The 19,970-nt window shown below is 41.6% G+C and overlaps 1 protein-coding gene across 19 annotated transcripts in view; it reads right to left on the reverse strand.

Moving 5' to 3' along the window:
* SVIL (supervillin) overlaps window positions 1–19,970 on the reverse strand; it is a 134,485-nt gene that overhangs the window by 66,312 nt on the left and 48,203 nt on the right. The window contains exon 1 of one of the 19 annotated variants that reach the window (XM_032100614.1): window positions 792–1,001. The exons of the other annotated variants lie outside the window; for them this stretch is intronic. Coding sequence (XP_031956505.1) covers window positions 792–852 — 61 coding nt within the window. The 5' untranslated portion in view covers window positions 853–1,001. Of the gene's footprint in view, window positions 1–791; window positions 1,002–19,970 lie in introns of those variants that run through there. 19 annotated transcript variants of the gene reach the window in all.

The raw sequence follows: 19,970 nt of genomic DNA on the forward strand, positions 1-19,970 counted from the left end.
ATTAAATTCCATTACACAGTTTTGATATTTTATGTATTTCCTCCTGTTCAAATTAAACACCATGTGGGGGGATTAAAGTCCAATAAAACTTACTTACCACAATATGGAAGTCTTAAATACAAACACAGGAGGAAAAGTAAAACAACTCTGCATCAAAAGACAATAAATATGCCCACAGAAGAAACATCAGTTTAGCAGAGTCTTATTCAATGGTTAATTTAAAGATTAAAAAACCACCCTCACAGTACTTGATAGACAGAAGGAAAATATTTACAACAGCATTTTGCTCTGGTTTTTACTGAAGGATTCTAAACACTCTCATAATCACATTAAAGCAGTTTTAAATATTTTTATTTAAAATTAAGAGTATATTTACTGAAGTATAAATCAGACTTGTTCACAAGTTTAACCATTTGTTCAGTCGAGTTCCCTTCCCTCTTAGGTGCAAACTACTGGATAAAACCACTATTAATAATTTAATATATAGGAAATTTAAAATGAAGACTCTAAAAAGAAAAAGTAGATGCAACCTTCCAGTGTTACTTAGTGTATTTAAAGGCCCTAAGTCGGTGGCATGCTAAGCTAATTAAAAGATCCATCTAATCGGATCTTTCAAAAGTGTCCTTTAGGAAATAACAAAATAGCCTAGGTGACTAAATGCATACTGATTGCTAAAGTACCTAATGCAGCTGCAGGAGAGCCAGTCAAACAATATTTACACATGCACACATATATACGAGAGATTAAACACACACAAACTGCATTTTCTTTTATCTACTTGGAACTCTTACCTTGCTCCTCAGAGTATTTAACATTTCCCACATAGCTGGAGATCCAAGGATTTCTGAACATGGTTGCACAAACAAAGGATTCGGCAAAGAGAAACTACAATAGCAGCTAATTCTCAACCAGCCACAGCCCTTAGGCCTGTCTTAGCAATATCGTGGAGAGATTTTTCATAGCACAGGACTGGAGCTGTCAGGCTATCGCGTCCCAGGGAGTACAGTAAATGCATAGCAATAGGCTGCAAGCCGGAGAAGCTCAAGCCAGTAATCAGATTACAAATAGAAATTAGGCACATGAATGCTAAAACAGATTGGGCAATGGTGATTGGGAGATTTATAATATTACCACTTCAAAGATACAGCCAAATCACACATTATATTCCTGCAAAATGAATGCAAAACCCCTAAATCCTCATATTAAGAAACCAACCAAACAAAAATACCCCAACAACAGCAACAAGAAAAAATGCTGAGAAGAGGAATAATTCCTCCATATCTCTAATCAGGATAAACTGCAGTGCTTACTTAAGAAAAACAGCACCCAGGCTGCCAAAAAACGGACTCTGATAATCATAGCATTATGCTTAAATGTTTTGCCTAACTATTAGTTGGAACATTTAAAACAGACAAGATTTATGGATAACATATGAGCAAAATTACTGGTGGGGGTAGGGATTTAAGAACAGACACCACAGCTCCAAATATTTTAATTCGAGACAGAAGGTGAAAAATTGCACGAAAGTACTGTCTAGCTACCTTTTTTTTTTTTTTTTTTCCATTAAACAGATTTGATGGATTTTGGATTGAAGAGTTGGAACCCTTTTAGTTAATTTTGAAAGTCTGGAAATATTTGTTTGCAATGGTGCAATAACCCTGGCTCAGTCGTCCACACTGAACTACCTGATGGTCAAACACAGACACAAAGAAGCACTAAATATGTGACTGAAACAGGTCCATGCACTTAACCCCATCCAAACAAATAGGGAAGTCTATCAGCCTCCCTCCAACAGACTTCCCTTCCAAAAGATTTCAGCTACTATCAGTATTACAGGCTGAGAGAGTGGGGTGGTTCAGCCTGGAGAAGAGAAGGCTACAGGAAGATCTTAGAGCACTTTCCAGTACCTAAAGGGGGCTACAAGAGAGCAGGAAAGGCACTTTACAAGGACCTGTAGATAGGACAAGGGGTAATGGCTTTAGGCTGAGGAGGGGTAGGTGTACATATTAGGAAGAATTTCTTTACTGTGAGGGTGGCGAGGCCCTGGAACAGGTTCTCCAGTGAAGCTGAGTATGTCCCATCCCTGGAAGTGTTGAAGGCCAGGCTGTATGGGGCTTTGAGCAACCTGGTCTGGTTGGTGTCCTGGCATGGGGGTTGGAATGAGATGATCCTTAAGGTCCCTTCCATTCCAAACCATTTTATGATTCTATGAGTAGAAAGCTCACCACAGGACTGGGGCTGTCAGGACCATGAAAAGGTAGACTAGAAACACAAGACTGAAGTTCTTGACTATTCTTACCTGGTTTTGTGATACCTGGTACAACAGAACCCTGATCTATGCTAGGAACCTCAATGTACAGACAAGGTATGAGCAATGATGCTGTGAAAGAGACTGCATAACCACAAGTGAAAAATATACTCTATCAACAACCTATTAATGGCTGTTGGCCCATCATGAAGTATTTAGCCTATCTAGGTCATCAAAACACTGTTTTTCATACTAACAAGTTATTGCAATGGATAGAAGAACATGCATTCCATCTGGTCTAATGCACCTGCTATTTGTTTTAATCTATTTATTTTAAAAAACATGAATAATGTTGCAGTCACTCTAACCAAAGCACCTTTTCTTAGCTGATCTTTCAACAGTCCAGAGCTCCCTGGAACAAGAGTCACCCAACACAGGGAACATGGCCTTGAAGCCTCTGACTCATCCAGTAACATTGTCTGTTCAGAAATATTTGATGGTACACACCACATTTTTTTCTTTGCCTGTAACTTTGCTACATCTCATGTTTAATTCTAACTACTCCCAGCCCTACCAAGAGAACACAAACCAACACTGCTGTGCACTCTTGGCCAGATGTGAAGGCCTCCATTTACTTGAGCTTAATATATACAAAAAATGTAATCTGTTGACACTAGTCCAAATCTGCAATTAACCTGAAAATCTGGGGCTTTATGTCCTAGGCGTAAGTGCAGGTGTGCTTAAAACACAAAAATGAGATGGGGCAGAACTAACAAAGCAGCTGCTAGTACAGCTAATGGGGAAATTCTGGACACCCTGCTCTGAAAAAAAACCTATTTCTTTCTCAACCCTGCTTGTGTGAAGACTGTTTACCTGATCTTGTGAATAGAGGTGTTATTACCTGTAGCGTTTTTAAGCACCTGTAACTCATCTGGTACACAGTAAGGGAAGTTTCTCATAAAGAGCAGGTAAACATCACTCATTTGACTCATTTTGTGCCTACAATCTTTAGCAAGGTTGAAGCAGAAGTTAGACTTGACAGCTGAGCTGATGCAATAGCTCAAGTCTGCCAAGAAAGACAGTCCTACCCATCGTTCCTTCTGCTGCAGGACCTCTGCTATGTCCTGCTCCCCTACTGGCCCAGCCTGATGACTAAACTGGCAGTAAATATTCCCTTTTGGTTTTGCTGGGTATGCTTTTCAGGAGGTGCCAGAACAAAGAAAAAGGCACAGGAACTTATGATCAGGAAAGGGATCAAGCCTTCTGGCTAACAAAAGACGTGAGCTCAGCTCAAATGTTACCCCTCTGCCAGGCAATGTCCCCTACAACAGAGAGGAGGGGTACATTTGTATTTGTGGAGGGAGGGGTCAGGCTCCCCCCCTCCTCTGCAATACATCATCCCCGACATTTTGTCCTCAGCATCCTCCTGGTGAATGAGGTGCAGAAGGGAAAGCACATGGAGCTGCAGAAAGACAGGAAAACTCTGGAGTGCCTTTCACAACTGTGTAATTTTTAAATGGGTTTTTGCTTATGCTGTTCAGATTCTACCTACAGTACACAGTAAGAAGCCAGTCTCTCCAACTGGTCTGGCTACCACCTGGGAAGAAATATCTGTGATAGGCTTTGGTGCAAATAGGACTCCTTTTCCTCCTATATACAGCTGGCAGGCCAAGAATCCAGGGGCTACCTCATGGGACCAAAGAGAGTTATTATAGTGGAAAGTAAAATATTCAATAAAAAAAACATCTCTATCAAGTTCTTCACAAAAATACCTAGAGTTTGATTTAAAGATCTCTTCATGTTAGGTTGGAAGGTGATCACCAGCCATTGCTCTGTGCACAGTACCTATGATTTAACATTAATGTCACTGCTGTTAATACTGAAACTGTGCTGCTGTGCAGAATCTGCAACCCCAGAGTACATTCAGCATTGATTCAAGATAAGGGGTATGTGCCAACACTGCTTCCAGTATTAAAACTCTTCAAGCTCTGAGATGCTGGAGCTTTAGGGTGCTACAGCAATGCTATGCACTTCACACAGCTTGTTGAGAATATTTAACTGTTGGTAACTGACCGCTTCTGTCTCTCCTTTTCATCAAAAACGGATCACCTATCACAAGAGAAGTCTCTGTGCTGGCCCTTAACCAACTTTGGAAGTGGAGAAAAAAATTAAGGGTGCAAAACCAGTAAGTCAGCAGAGTTAAGCAATGGTATAAAGAAAAGAAGTCTCGGATTTAGCATTTTGCTGCTTGTTTGAAAACAGCAGGTTTAAGAGCAAATCCTTCCCAGAGGAAAAGAAAATAATCTCCAAATACTTGATGAGGAAAGAAGGAAGAGCAGTTTGTCCTTCAAAAATGATCCAGTCTCCAGAACCTACAAGAACACTCAGCCAAACTACGTTTGGCTATCAAGGCTGTGTTACAAATCGGTAGTAATGTTCTTGTCTCCCCCTCTGCCATCATTAATTCTTGAGCATTAGCAGCCTCCAACATAAGCAAACAAAGAGAGAACAACAGTTCAGCCATCAGAAAGGGGGGCAGCCCAGTGGGAAGCTAAGTTTGCAGTCATCTGCGCTTAGAGCTCGAGGTTAAGCATGTATACATTTCAAATCTGAGACTGCTCATGAAAGACCAGCTGGCAGTTAAATGTTGTTCTGAAGCTTCCCACAGGAAGAGAAGGAAAATATCTTCCTTTTGTCTGGCAAAACTAATAGCTCTAATCAAAGCTGGAGTTTAAATGACTTGCAAGACGGTTCCCAATTTACAGGGCTGCCAGCCCCAAAACACTGAGGAGTTATGAACCAGGTCCCACCAAGATCAGGCCTTTTTTCCTCTTTAATTTTGATCACTTATGAATTTATATTTAGAAGTGTTTAGAAGTGATAAAGAGAAGTCGATACTTTGTTGTGACTTGCAGATATCATAAAAGCAAAAATCAAAGAAGCCCATGACAACTGTTTGAAGAAAACCTAAAAATAAAATAAAATTTTAAAGAAACCAACGATGCAGAGGAAAGAAATCCCACAGTGACTGCATGAAACTTTCTGCAAATGTGCTAGTTAGGTAAACAGGAATCTGAGCAACACAGAAAACTGAGATGATCTGTATAAACGTAATGATGAAATCATATTTTCATCCACTCTTCATGAGTAGAGATCTAAAGGAGCTCACAAATTTTATTCAACTGCTCTTCTGGGCAAGGTGAACACCTTGGAATAGCTAGTCAAAACGAGCTATGCCAAGATCTGAGATGCTGTGGATGATTTTAGGAATGAAGGTCAGAGGACTGGGCTAAAGCAGACTACTCTTTTCCATCAGTCCATCTGACCTCCCCTTCCAGGCTGCAGGCTTCTCACCTATCCCATGCCACCCAGTCAGTTTTTGGCATGCAGGCATATCTTTCCAAAGGAAACTGGCAAAGCACTCCCTTTTCTTATTTCCCCTTCCTCCCACTCTCCAGCAATTTCTGCCAAGTTGTTCAAGAAGTAAGTCAGCCCAAAGCTGAAGGGCAAGTCAAAAATCTCTCAGAAGATTACTTCAGTAGTACAATCACTTAACAGCTCGAGTCATGTCCCAGCAGCCCAGCTTGCAATCACAGTACGTATTCTGGGTTGGCAATGCCAGTCAGGGCTGTCTTCTCCAACCAAACCCCATGTATGTGGGCAAGTGGTAATTTCTCATTTCTTAAATGAAGGCCATTTGTATGAACTTTAAAAATAGGGTAGTTTCCTGACATAGTGTCATCACTCCAGCAGAAAGCAAACATAATCCTTTCCAAATAACCATCCTGGCAAAAAGATTTATGTTTGGCCAGTGATTGTGTTTTGGACAAGTCTTCAGATAATTTCAGCACTGTGTTGTTTGTGTAGTGTCCTTTAAAACAGGTCATATGCAAAAAGATGAAAAAAGCTGATTAATAAGATTTATAAAGGGGACTGAGGTTTATAGTACAAAATGTGTTGAAAGAATATGGATGGTCTGTTCAGTCATGTGCTCTAGGAGAAGGGAGAACAACAGGTATTTTTGTACACACACTAAAATTCCCCTTCAAATCTCCAGATTACTATTTCAGATTTCACTCAACTCATTAATTTCAGCAATTAATTACTCCTAAAAGGAAATTTTGGTACGTTTCAGTTTTGCAACATATTTTCAGAATAAGGAACATGAATCTAACATTCCGTGACATCCCTACCTCTCATATCACTGTTCGCAAAACTGCATGGCAAGACTGCAGCATAATTAAAAATGTCCAAGGTTTTCCTCTTTAGGATCAGTCTAGAGGGGCTCCTTCAAGGAATTCCAAAGGCCACATGCCCTTTCCACATGTGGCAATCAGATCTATCAGTGGGGCACATTATCTGAATTCAGTCACACGTATTTGTCTCTGGGCCTGAAGCAGTAACAGAACACGTCACGCGTGAACACGGCCATTTCTGGACTGAGCAAATGGCTGGAAGGGAACTCACCTCCCAGCAATACAGACAATCTAAATCATTAAACAGCTCAAGGACTTTGAGGAGACGTGGCGTTTTACCCAGCAAAACAACACTGGAGAGTGCTTCACACCACAGCTCTCTGTGAAGTAGCTGCAGCTCAGACTGTGAAGGCACAGGGTTAGTCACAGCTCTGTGGATATCCTTCACTGGAGTCATGAAGCAACAGCTTCTCCTTTGCTATTGCAGTGAATGAGAGCTTTGCTGCTGGGGTGACCATGGGCTTACACTGCTGCTGGGAGACTGTAAAACTCCTGTCTTTCAAACAAGCAGCCAGGGTTTCTAGGATGGGTTCCCCATCTTCTGACACTTCTAGTGTCTGCAACCAGCCCGAGGCCGTCTTCTTGCCTGGAGCAGCAAGTGGTCCCATGCAGTTAGGTGACACAAAAAGCCCTGCCACACTATGGAGTTTTCTCCTGGTTGCTCTTGACCACCTCTGCACTGCTACCTCTGCATGCGTGTAAAAGCCCAAAAAGGGAGCAGAGAGAGGCACGCATACCCCAAGGAAGAATTTATAACAAAGTTCTTTGGCTCTTCGTGATAGTCATCTAAGGAAAACAGCAATTTTGTTTACCACTGTAATGTGATATTTCACAGGCCACATCCTATCCCTGCATTGTTACCTTGAAATACAACTTTTTGAAATATAACTAACTTACAAGCCTCAGGCAGACAGCAACATTGCAGACAAGAAACCCACGACCCCAGCTCCCATCCTGTTTATAGCATGTTGCAATGCTTCCTCAGAAAATTAAATATTTATTGAAGGAAATAAAGAAAAAATGTATGCTTTATTCAAAAGCTGACGGTCAAGGTAGGACAGCTTGACTACAAGTACTGTCACTGCACTATGAAAAAGGCACATGTACCAGGCTCAATTTGCAACCAGCATGGCTAAGCAAAAATTAATGAGGAAAGAAAATCTAACCCAGTGAAGCTGCAGTTCTGGAGTCTGTTCTCTAGAGAGCGGATTTAAATTCATGGCAGCTATGGCATTTTTCTCCTTATTGCTCTCATTCACTCCCTAGGCCCCTGCAAAAATCACCAACATTCTTGGTGAGCAGGGGGGTACCAGGGAGTTAATCACACAGATCTGAAGAGCCTTCCCAGAGCTGTCTGGGAAAGTTTACACAGCATCTGTTTGTCTAAATCTATGGAGATTATACTAAAGGGAAAACGTAAGTACTTTTTTTAAGGCTTCTTCCATGCAAAAGTCAGTTTTAATGAGATGGGTATGAAGCAACCTAGCTTAGTCCTGGTCTGCCCACAGACAGTGGGTGCCAATATTCCCCTTCTTCTGGGAGCAAGATAATTGCTTTAGCCAGTAAAAATCAGTTTTCCAATAAAGGGCATAAAACTGCATAATAAGAGAGGAGAAACAAGTTCCAAAGTCATAATTAATAAATAAATTAGTTCCTCTTAGTCCAGGTATTCCTCTGAAAGCCAGCAGCGCAAGGAACGCAAACGCACTTCCCAGCAAAGGCCCCCACAAAGTGTTTCAGTGCATGGACTTGACGGCGTGAACGGGAGTCCTAAGGTTATAACCGAGCACATTTAAAACACGCCAGGAAGAGAACCAGAGCTACTAACATTTACACTAGAGGATTTCACTTTTTAAAGCCACCTCCAGCATAATTCTTGATATTTGCCAGGCAGAGTGCAGCGTCTCTGACAGCCGGGCTCAGGCAGCAGCAGCTCGCTGTCAGCGCCGCAGTACTGGGTCGTATCTCCCGGGGTCTGCGCTGGATCCGTTCTGGGCTGCGCGTCTCACCCAGCATGTTCCGTCCCCAGACACGGCTCCGCAGCTTGCCTAATAAGGCCAGGCGCGAGTTGACTGGCTGGCTTATAGGTCACCCCGTGTTTACCTTGCGAGCCGGCGGCAGCTGGAGGCTCCAGCCCTCCTCCGCTCCGGGCCACCGCTCTGCCACCCCTGCGCTCGCAGAGCCACGGCGCATCAGCGCTGCTCGGGAGGCTGAGCCCAGCCACCGCTCACAGCTGAGGGGGACACGCTTCGGTTTCACCACAGGCAGCATGAAACTGCAGGGAGTTCAGGTACAGTTTCCACAACAGCACATTGTAGGACCATCAGACTGAAAAAATAATCAGGTTTCTCACTGCATGAATTGCGCGAAAGTAGGGCAGCGGCGCAGGTACGAACAGCCACCTTCACAGCTCCAAGGCAGCAGACAGGTACTTGTCAAACGCCAGAACCAAGGGAACTAGATGAAAGCAGGGTAGAGATACTCATTTGAGCACTACTATTTAATTATTTATTACTCTCGATCAGTTATGGTGAGATTCACTGCAGTTCAGACAGATGGCTTCAAAAGTAATGACTTACCCTCCACAAAAATAGCTATCTGGCCGAATAAAAAAATTCTGCTGCTGCTGCTGCTTCCCTTGTGAGTCAGTCTATTTTCTCCTTTATACGTCTCCTAAAGCAACTTCAAGATGCTAGATTTGGATACTGTCCTATCCTCTTTCTCAGCACAGTCTGTGAGGAAAGCCACGAGACCTCTCTGCGGTTAGAGCTGGCAGACAGCAGCATAGGTCACCTCCTACCACAGCACTGCCACGAGACCCCTGCGAGGGGCCACTCACAGTGGCTTTTTCCTTCAGGTCCGTACAGACAGTGCATTTCCATCCTTCATCAAAACCATCTTGTAAGGTTTGAATACCTACCTAATACTTCCAGAAATAATGATGTATTATCACATGATTCTCTTGAGCACATGGAATAAAACTAAACTATGATTATCACCCCACTGAAGTAATCAAGCTACACAGTTATGTCCTGTTCCTGCTAAGAACCTGAGGTTCACACTATTATAATTAAAACGGATAAAATATATAGCCCATTCTCTCTTAAAATAGTGCATTTTAGAAAAACAGCTGACAGTCTGTAAGCTTAGCCATTATAATTCTGGGCTGAAGCTGTGCCCAGGTGCACACACAGATCTTGGCTCAGAATTGCTGACTTTCTGCTCAAAGTCTATTCTCACCCAAAATACACTTCACTTATACAAAGAAATGGGGCACACACATTCAAAAAAGGGCCAGTCAGACATGATTACACAAAGGTAAGTCCTAAAATAAGCCAGTTCACTTTGTGTCCAATTTGCTTAGATCAGCAGCACGGCATGCTCTTATGAATATCCATAATGAATGCTGGAGGAAACTAAACAATACGCAAGAATGAGAAGAAGTGCTGTGCGTGCATTAGACCTGTTAAGAGTTTTAGGAAGAAGTCAAGATAGCCCTGAACTATGAAAGTCAGTCACATTTCACAGACACTTCATAGACTTCCAGGCTGGGATGAGAGAAAAGCGATTGGACTTGCACTACTTGCTAGAGCAAATGGGTTCACCCATTCGTTTCAAGTCTCTCTGAATACACACTGACAAATCCAAAGTACCGGGGAACACTACTTCTCCTCTAGGTTAAAAGGAGAATCTCAATAATTAGGCACATCCAGAAGAGAACACTGACACCCTCACAGGTTATGGCTTATTTGACCTGTTATTATTTGTGCAGTTAATTTAGGACCGTTTGTGTAACTGCACATGAGCAAAGGCTTTTGAATGCTTTTATGCTTTCACAGTTTTAATTTTAAATGGGAGATAATGTTACAGCTGACTTTTCTCCATTTTAACACTGCTATGTTCCATCTTTGCTCACGGACATTATAAATTCCAAGACAGGCTTCAGGAAAGAAATTTGGAAATACAGCAGTATCTCCTCCCCTGTGCTAAAGATGGGGGGGAAAAGTAGAATTAAAATTTTTCAAAATCTGATTCTGGATATTTTAAATGCAAAAGGATACCTAAGTGGTAGGGAAGTCACCCTCACGAAGAAGCCTGGCTTTTTCACTGCGCAGGACAAAACAGTCACTGTACTCAGCTAAACCTGACTGGTGCAGAGCTATAAAGTTCTCACTGAATTCTTCAAGAACAGGCTAGAAAAGCAATTTCAGCAAAATCCATGCATATCAAAGGTGATGCTGAAAGAACAGAATAATGGCTCACGTAAGACCTCTGCTTAAATCAAGGCTGAAGAATATTTTCCACACTCAGTCCCCCAAAGAGGCCACCTCCTCCAGTGACCTTACAAGAATCAGCTGCCACCCCAGCTCTCGGTCACACGAGAGGAAACACATGCACCATGTAATCACCAGTTATGTGCTGCAGGCACACATTCACTGAGAAGACAGATGGGGTTTCAGTGAGGTAACAGGGAGGTGTTCTTCCTCGGTATACAGATGGTCAGTTCAAACTCAAAAGTAAAACATCATGACTTTGTCAAAATGAAATGAAGTGAGCACAGAAAACAGCCTACAAATGAAAGAACAGGGGCAGTTGCTTGGGGAGCCAAGAGGTTTGTTATAGTCCAGGTTCCCAGAGCCATTTCATGAGCATACAGGGAACAGCCTCCAAGGCTGGTGCAATATTGATGCCCGTGTGATGGCTGGCAAGAAGGGCTCAGCCACACCACAGCTTTTACTGACACATGGGAGGAGTTCAGCTGCATTTGCCCCAAAGTTCATCTTCCCAAGACTACAACCACCGTTCCCAGACTCCTTTTAGCCTCCCAGCTCTCATCCTTGCCAATCCCTCACTTCTGATTTTACTTCTGCTGCTTTTTGCATACTTCCATCTCTGGATGTGTTTAAAAAAAGACTGGACATGGCACTTGGTGCCATAGTCTAGGTTAAGGTGTTAGGACACGGGTTAGACTCGATCTCAGAGGTGTCTTCCAACCTCGTTATTCTGTGATTCCCCCTTCCTTCTGTATCCCATTCTATGGGTAATCCCACTGCATTTCTATTCTTCAGTGTTTCCAAATGCACTTCCACTTCTCCCCTGGCTCTTCTCCAGCTCCCACTGCATATTCTCCCATTAGAGACCCAGTCTCCTCACTGGCTCTCTTAATGCACTTCATTTCATCCCCTGCAGAAACCTGGCCACTTTTTTGAGAAGGGTTTTGTTTTCCTTCTCCAGGAGATTTCAGTAAAGGTCTGTCCAACATAGCACACTTTATTAGGAGAGAACTGATCATGTGAAACTAGCTGAACCAACTGCAGTGCACAAAGCTTAACTTCAGCAGCACACTACAGAGCAGGCCAACAACCAGAAGGTCATAGTGTAAGCATGCTGATACTCTTGCAGGTAAATTCCGTCATCAGTCCACTTGTTTGTCCCATGAATAGCATCAAAGGAATGCTGCGCTGTTTGAAGAGAGGCACTAAGCATATGTAATGGAAAGAGACAGCCCTTAAAAGAGAGAAAAGACAGGCAGCTTGAACAAATTAAGAGCTGGAAAGAATGGACTCCCTCAAAGTCTTGATGGCCATTGGTTGTTACAGTAATACACCAGCAGCCAGTTACAGAAAGGGGGTTGGACTAGATTCTTGCAAGGCAAAGAAAAAATACCTTGCCTTGCAAGGTATTTGTCTAAAAGTGAGGCAAAACCACTGCTGAGGAACAGTGCATAATCATCAAAATCACACACACACACACGGCACAATGCTTCCAAGCACTGTGGGACACAGCCCTGTGCCAGGTGATGCTATAGAATGATCAATCCCTAGGGACCTGACGTGTGAAGACAGCCTGATGCTCAGCTGATGTTCAGCGGCCACAGCAGCACAGAGCTCAGGAGGGGCTGCAAAACCCAGCAGGGAAATGGGGTAAGTTCTGCAGTAAGACTGCTCTGTGCCACCCACACTGGTCTCCAAACCCAGGACCTTGCAGTTCTCAGGAGAAATGAGATGTTGCAAGCTTTGAGGAATTTTGGGGTATGGGGACCCTAAGAAGCTTCACTGTTAAATCCCCCATCATCCTCACAGGCACCATAAAGGCTGGACCCAGAGTTTGTGATTCAAGCCATGAAAGGCAGCTGTTCATGAGCTTCAGCACCTTGACAGAGCATGTACTGGGCAGACCCATATGAAATCCATGCACCAGGTTTACTGTTAGCACAGGGTCCTGCCCACGGAGTCTACAGAAAAGTATTCTTATGGCATGAAGACAGTTCTTCCTCCAGCAGGGAGCCTCTGGGAGCCATTTGGGAACTCCATTTCAGCCCACCAGCACTACTGGCATATTTACTACTAAGTTCTACATCTGCATTCCACACAAAGGATTTTGAAGTCCAAGGAAGATGCTTGTTTTTCTCACTGGCTTTCTATACCTGACCTGATTTTTAAGTGCTAATGGAAAAGATGAATAAAATACAGCAGTGGAAGAGTTAAATAATCCAGCAGCTTCTCTAAATAATTTAATGATTTGTATTGCAGTTGAGCATACACATAGATTGCTTTGACTTAAAAAAATCAAGTTCATAAATAGTCAAGTAAAAAAACAACAACAAAAAAAGGCTCAGTGAAGGCTACATTTTAGGACATTCAGACTATCTTGTAAATATACTGTTTGCCAGTGGCTGTAAGTCAAACTGCAGCAGTATTTCAGACTGCCATGGAAAGTATGCCTGCATTAAAACCCAGCACAAGAAACTTTAAATTCCTGACAGCATGTGGCCATGCATGAGATCACTGTGAAAAGCTGCAATATTTTCTTGAGCTCTTTTATTTTTGTTTCCTGAGAAGTTTGAAGCCATAATCAGCAGCTTATACCCAAAGTCTAGATGTAAAGTCAGCATAGACTGGAGTGAGTCCAGCAGTTGCATTAGTTCACAGTATGCAGGAAAAGAACAAAATCCTACCCAAGGAGATCTGGAGCACTAGAATGCTATTTAATGAAGGCTGAACAAAACTAGCTCTAGTGATGACACGATATAGGGATTTCACTTGGAAAGCATAATTTCATTTTTATAGTCAAATTCTCACTTTCTTGCCTCAAGGGTATGTGTGCATATGTGTGAAAGTATCCTATTAAATAATTTGGCATATGTAAATTCTTCCTTTTTTGAGAGCTTTTTTTGGCTAAATATTATCATTATTTCTTGCAAGTAATTATGAGGAACAGTGTGAGAGCATCCAGTTTCTAGTATTTCAGGGGTCTGTGGGTGTGTAAAACACACCTGCATAGAAACTGGATTTTACAGGGAAAAAAAAAGTTGGTTGGTTGGGATGGGGTTTTTTTAGATTTTTTTTTTCATCTATTGACTATAGGAAAATTTTATGTCAGAATAAACACACAACTCACCTATCCAACATTTTGTCTTGCAATCAGGATGCAAAGAAAAGCAGAAGTCAGGCAAGCTGGTAAGCTTGAAAAATTACTTCCAAAAACAGAAAGGCAGGGAGGAGTAAAAGGAGTAAACTGAGGGATGCCAAGGTGAATCAGCTCCAGGAATGCCAGAAACCTACATTTAGTGTGGACCGCTCTCGTGTTTTGTTTCAAAAGTTTTTTTCTGTGGAAGTCATACTGTTAGTTGTATTTCTTTTTCGAATGGGTGAAGCAAACCTCTGAGGGTGTTCCACGATCACCACTTTGTGGAAAATACCTTAACAGGAACACCCAATAGCAAAGATTGTTAAATACTGTAACAAATTTATCCCTCACTACACAAAAATAAAACTGACATTTTATTTCTATTTCCTTATCTACAGGGCTTAAATGCTTCTGTTCACTGGCTCTTTCTTGCTCTTTAATATTCTCTATTGTGTCAAAAATAAACAAGTGTGGGCTTCATACAGAATTTTTCAGTTTTTAAATTTGGAGACTGTAACAGGCCTTTTGCTTCCTTCACTTACACTTACGAAGAGATAGGGGTTGGAAAGAAGATCTCAAACAGATTTGGGGTCCAATTGTATTAGAAGAATATATAGTTAACCCATTTCCATCTACTGAAATTGCTTCAATTAACTTTTTTCCCCTTCCCATTTTTAATCCCATCAAGTGTTATGCCAGCTATTTCTCTCTCTTTCCAAGCACTGTTATTATTAATTAATCAGAATGGAGTCCTAGAAATACTCATTTCAACTTTATGGAGCATGCTGGCTACCTCTGCCATAAATAAAAGCTACTTAAAATCTACAAAGCCCATATCTGTTAGAACTGAGCCATCACACTCCATTAAGCTCTAGTAGATTACAGTTTTTGGGTAACTTGTTCCACACCACATATCAGTCTAATACTGCTACTCCTTTTTGGTCAAGTATTAAAACAATATATTAGTTTTAGCTTCTGATATTACCTTCCCTGTGAACTTGCTACAGAGAGGCCATACTCAATACCACCAATCCCTCAAGACCAGTCTTAGGGTGATCTGGTGTCCATCTTAGGTTTTCAGGATATTTTTGAGACTCATTAGACAGGTTACTAAAGTGGTAATACTGCTACGGTGGTAGTGGGGGAGGGCATTCACAACTAATTACAGGTAAATTCTTGACAAATTTGAGAGCAAACCACAAAAACCTTAGTTCCATGTGGCACAATCACCCCATGAAAGGGATATTTTAACATACTTCATGCCATACCCTACAACATCAAGGATCATAGAAGATGCTGCAATCTCTCCCTCAGTATATCCCACTTGCTGTGTAACTGCTCTCAATATCTGACAAAATTTTTCAAATTGTTGGTTCAGCAGGTTGGAGGAAGCTGTCTTCTGGCAGAGAAAGACAAATGCTAGCACAGCTACACCCCTTCCTGGCAAGTAATTTATCTGAATTAAATGAAGCTTTTCTGACCTCCTCCACCTACCCAGGGCTTAGGTTAAATTCCAGGGTTACCTATCTAGCCCCTGCCACACTAACAGGACACAGCTGAGTAAACAGCTCTGCCCTCCTAACATACAGCAGTGGGACTCAGAAAAATGAACCGGCAGCTTCCTGGGACTCCTGACACCACTCCAACAGCATCAATTGTTTTGACCATTATAAGTGATACTGAAAGTCAGTCTTGCATGATAAAGGCAGATACTATAACTTTAAAATACACACAGAGGTTAATTTAGAGGGCATTTGTACAGAGAGCCCATCAAACATAACTAAGAAGTCAGATGAGCAAGCGAAAAGATTGTGACTTCTACTTTAACACATTTAATCTGACATTGATTTAACTACAATATTTATCAATTTAGGATACAGCACTACAGAAAAACATTGAAAAGCTTTTTCTAAAGACTACCAGATAGTTCTCCTCTGCTCTCCACAGTGTACAGTCCAATACATATTGACAGTGAGTGCATCATCAGATCTGTACTGAAACCACGTTGATAACACAACCTAACTCAAATCTTAGAAACAGCACATTGCCAACTCTGATAGCAGCACAAGTAAAGCATCTGCTATTGTACAAAGCCTTGAAACCTTTTTTTTTTTTTAAAAATTTGGCTTCTGCTTGAGGAAAAGAATAGATTTTTAAAAAGCCCACTAGCATTCAGGGCTTCATGTTAGAACAGATTTGATCAGATTTTAGAAGTAAATACTTTGTGCTTAGAAAAAACCCAATAAACAATAGAGGTTTAGTGGTTTGGTTTTTTTCTTTCTGCCATTATCTTTACAAATATGAATTGGGTGTTAAGTAACTTCTTAAGGTAGCAGTGTAGGCTAAGGATGGCAACCAGTTGACACAAAGAATGTCTGAAACTGAATTTGTCTGGTAAGTTCCTTTAGATAAAACCAACTATTTGTCTACAAATGACTGATGTGGCAATCATGTTTCTCAAATATCCTACAAAACCAAAACCTTACAAAGACAGGACAAAGAACTAAAATTTCCTATCCCCAAGATACTGAGAATGGTCATGAGCTCATCAGGTACAGCTTTTATAGCCTCCCCCTGTTTAACAGGTTGCAAAGTCCTTATCTCTTTCTACAGTGTAACAATCATCTTCTCACTCTCCCCCCTCCACTGAAGGAATATCATACCAGCAAGCTCATCTTTGGCAGTTCAATGCAGGTCTGATTAAACAGAGAAGTTTTTCATAACTTCTGTTTAACCTTGAAATCTGCTGCTTCTATTTCAGACCTGATGAAGTGCTGGTGTGCCTGCAAGCTTGGCTCATTTTTTCCCCCCATACCAGCTGGTCTAATAAATTACCTCTTCCTAACAACCTCCTGTTAGCTTAGATCATACATAGCTAAACACTATTATGCCACTTCAAACTTGTATTAAACTATGATAAAGAGTACTGCTGGCTTAAGAAAGAATAAAAAACCAAAGTCACCCAAACTACTACCTTGCCTTACAGGTAGTAATAATTCACCTTCCCCACTCATCACACAGGTGAGGGCTTATATGCAAGGAAAGGATCACTCTTAAATGGTTGCCAGGAACAGGAATATTTTCTGTTTAACCTGCTCTAAATGTATAATAAAATATATAGACTGGACATTTTAATAAGTTTGGGGTGACTCAAGGCCTGATGGTTAGGCTCCCAAACTGCCTGCCAGAGACCATGAGTGTAAAACATGCAGTTTGTGTGATTTAAATTTTAAAGCAACTTTTTCGCCTAATTTGAGAAAGAGAAGGGGATGGGGAAGGAGCAGTTTGTTGCAGATAAATCACCTCATTTCAATCCATGGGTAAAAGGTCCTTTCTTTAAGGCCTGGCAGTTGGAGGCTTAACTCCTGTTTCAGACATGCCTTTATTTGGAAACAATGCGAGAGCAGGCAGGGCAGGGCTTTTTCATAGATGCTGCCTGGCCACATGCAAGCTAACAACAACTTGGCAAAATGAGTGGCAGCTCTGCACAATCAATACAGCCATATGCTCCTTGACCAAAAAAAACAAGCGTGGAGTTTACGGTTTGACAAAGCAAGCAAACAAAAACCCCCTCTGTAATTGCTTATTAATCATTAACAGAAAGAGGCGAGGACCAGAGCTCCATATAAATCCTGCAAAGCTTGAGGCTCACACAGCTACACTCCTTGGGACACATATTCCCTGTAGCACAGTGCTGTCTTCAGGAGTGCCGGGTACCTGCTCTGCAGCACAAGAACCAGCTCCAGATCAGAGGGGAGAGTCATGTGCAAGGCACAGGCAGCACTGGCCATGAATGGGAGGGGGACAGGAGCTCGCTGAAGTGCTGAGGAACGGCTCCATGTAAAATTCAAACTGCACACCATCAATGTACCAAAACACAAGAATTCAGGGCAGCTCCCATGCTGGCATTTGTGCTCGGCTGTTCCTGGCAATACCTGCAAGATGGTTCCTTGAGATCACATCCCCCTTCTTCCCATAGACAGGGAGAAGAGACTATTTTTACACAGCTGCTTTGACAAAAATAAATGGAAGTAAAACTTGAGGCCAGTCATATTCCTGATACTCCTATCTCCCAGGGGCCTCGGGAACATTAGCAGCAGAGGAGACCAAGTGAGAAGAGCAGACCCTAAGAATTTGAAGCAATAACCTGACCTCAAGCAAAAGATCAGGATCTGCTTGCATTTTCTTTCTCCACCCTGCTTCTCTCACACCAAGAAACTCTCAGCTAGAAAAGCTGACACATCTTCATAAATTTTTCTTTTTTTTTTTCTTTTTTTTTTTGGAAAAAGAGACTCCATTAAGCTCCATTCAGGTTTTCTTCCCTACCTTCTTCCTCTCCAGTATTGCCAAGGTCAGATATAGGAACCACAGAAAAAGGCATGAAAGCAAAACAGAAAGAGGAGGTATCTATTTAAAGGTACTTTCATCCTCTTCAGAAAAAAACATTTTTGTTCCAGAAGTTAAAGTTCACATTCTGCACAATCTTTAGCTTGCTGTATTCTCTACACTCCTGAAGTGTTGGCTCAGTGCTGTTGAACTGAGGAAAAAATATCCACTTCACTGCTGATCCTAGCACTGGTGCTGGGTGGACCACCACCACTTGGCCCGTCTCTCACTTCCAACCCTTCTAGAAGGGCTGGAAGAACACCACAGTGTTCACAGAAACACCTGGCTTCTATGATAGGAACCACTTGTATCCATCCTCGATATGAGAAAGAAGGGGAAATACTTATAAATATATTATTTTGCTAAGGAAAAACCTAGATTTCCAACTAACAAGGTTTTTCTTTCCAATGGACAGACTTGTGATGAAGGTTTGGCATCTGTTCAGTTCTTCCTCTGTGGCAAGTAACTTTTGCTGTCTCCTGCACAGATGCAATCAGCACAACTTTGGCTACCTGCATGTGACATTCAAAAGCCTCTTGTCCACAACAGTCTTGAACTTTGTTTTCCATCATGACATACATCTTGCAGATGTATATTTTTATTTTTCCACCTCATCTCATTTATAGAGACCACATTGTTAAAGCATCTTTAGTAAGCAGGAAGAAGGTGGGCAGGAAAAAGTTTCTGTGGCACAAGTCCCTCTTGTAGGAAAAGGGCTCAAGACTGAGCAGTGTGGAAGAACTCACACTTACTTAATCATGCAAACTGCAGGATTAGGCAAGTGATAAATATGCTTTCCTTTCAGACGACTCTGAAGGTCTCTGTCAAAAAGGCAGCCTGTGTTTTACACCCAAAAGCAGACACTGCCTCTTTAGTCACCCTAGAACAAGGGCTGCTGAAAGCTGAGGTTAATAAAGGATTTTCCTTCTCTCAAAATTGCATCTCACTAAACATTACCAATTTCCTTTTGCACTCTCAGAACTGATGAGAGCTCTTGTAAGTATTATTTCTGATAAAGTGTATTTCAAAATTTAAGACTTTTTGCATATTCATGGTCACAAAGCATCTCTATTAGATTTACTGACTGCTGAAGAGTTGCCTCTTAAGAAGAAATATTTCAATTTCAAAGCAAGTTGGAATGATTTTCTAAATCATCCTAAACCTTAAGAATCTATTTAACATGTTTGGAGATTCACAGTTGTTTTCAGGCCTTTTGCTGGGATTTAAGAACTGTTTCATCTATGTTTACAGTGGTTTTTTTCAGCTGTTTCTTGACCAAACCAAATTAACTAGTTTGGTTTAGATTTTAATTTTATACACCACCTAAAAAAAATTTCCAAAAATTATTTTCTTTTTCTTCCTTCTACAGATTGCGCTACTAAAAGGGTCCTGTGGTACAAATTTTGAGTCGAGAAACACAGTAATGTGTTCTTCCTTTTCACCCTTTCTATTTAAGAAAGGAAATAGTATTAGAAGTGGAGCAGTAACATTAATTTCAGTAAGACCCTACAATTTAGAACTTTAACCACCTGATTCCAGGGTAGCTATAATCATGTTCAGTAGTTTTGTCCATTGCACTACTACAGTGCCATAGGAAGAATCACAGAATATTCTGAGTTGGAAGGGACCCACAAGGACCATTGAGTCCAACTCTAAAGTGAATGGTCCAT

This window comes from Corvus moneduloides, chromosome 1 (assembly GCF_009650955.1).
Source record: "Corvus moneduloides isolate bCorMon1 chromosome 1, bCorMon1.pri, whole genome shotgun sequence".
Lineage (NCBI taxonomy): Eukaryota > Metazoa > Chordata > Aves > Passeriformes > Corvidae > Corvus > Corvus moneduloides.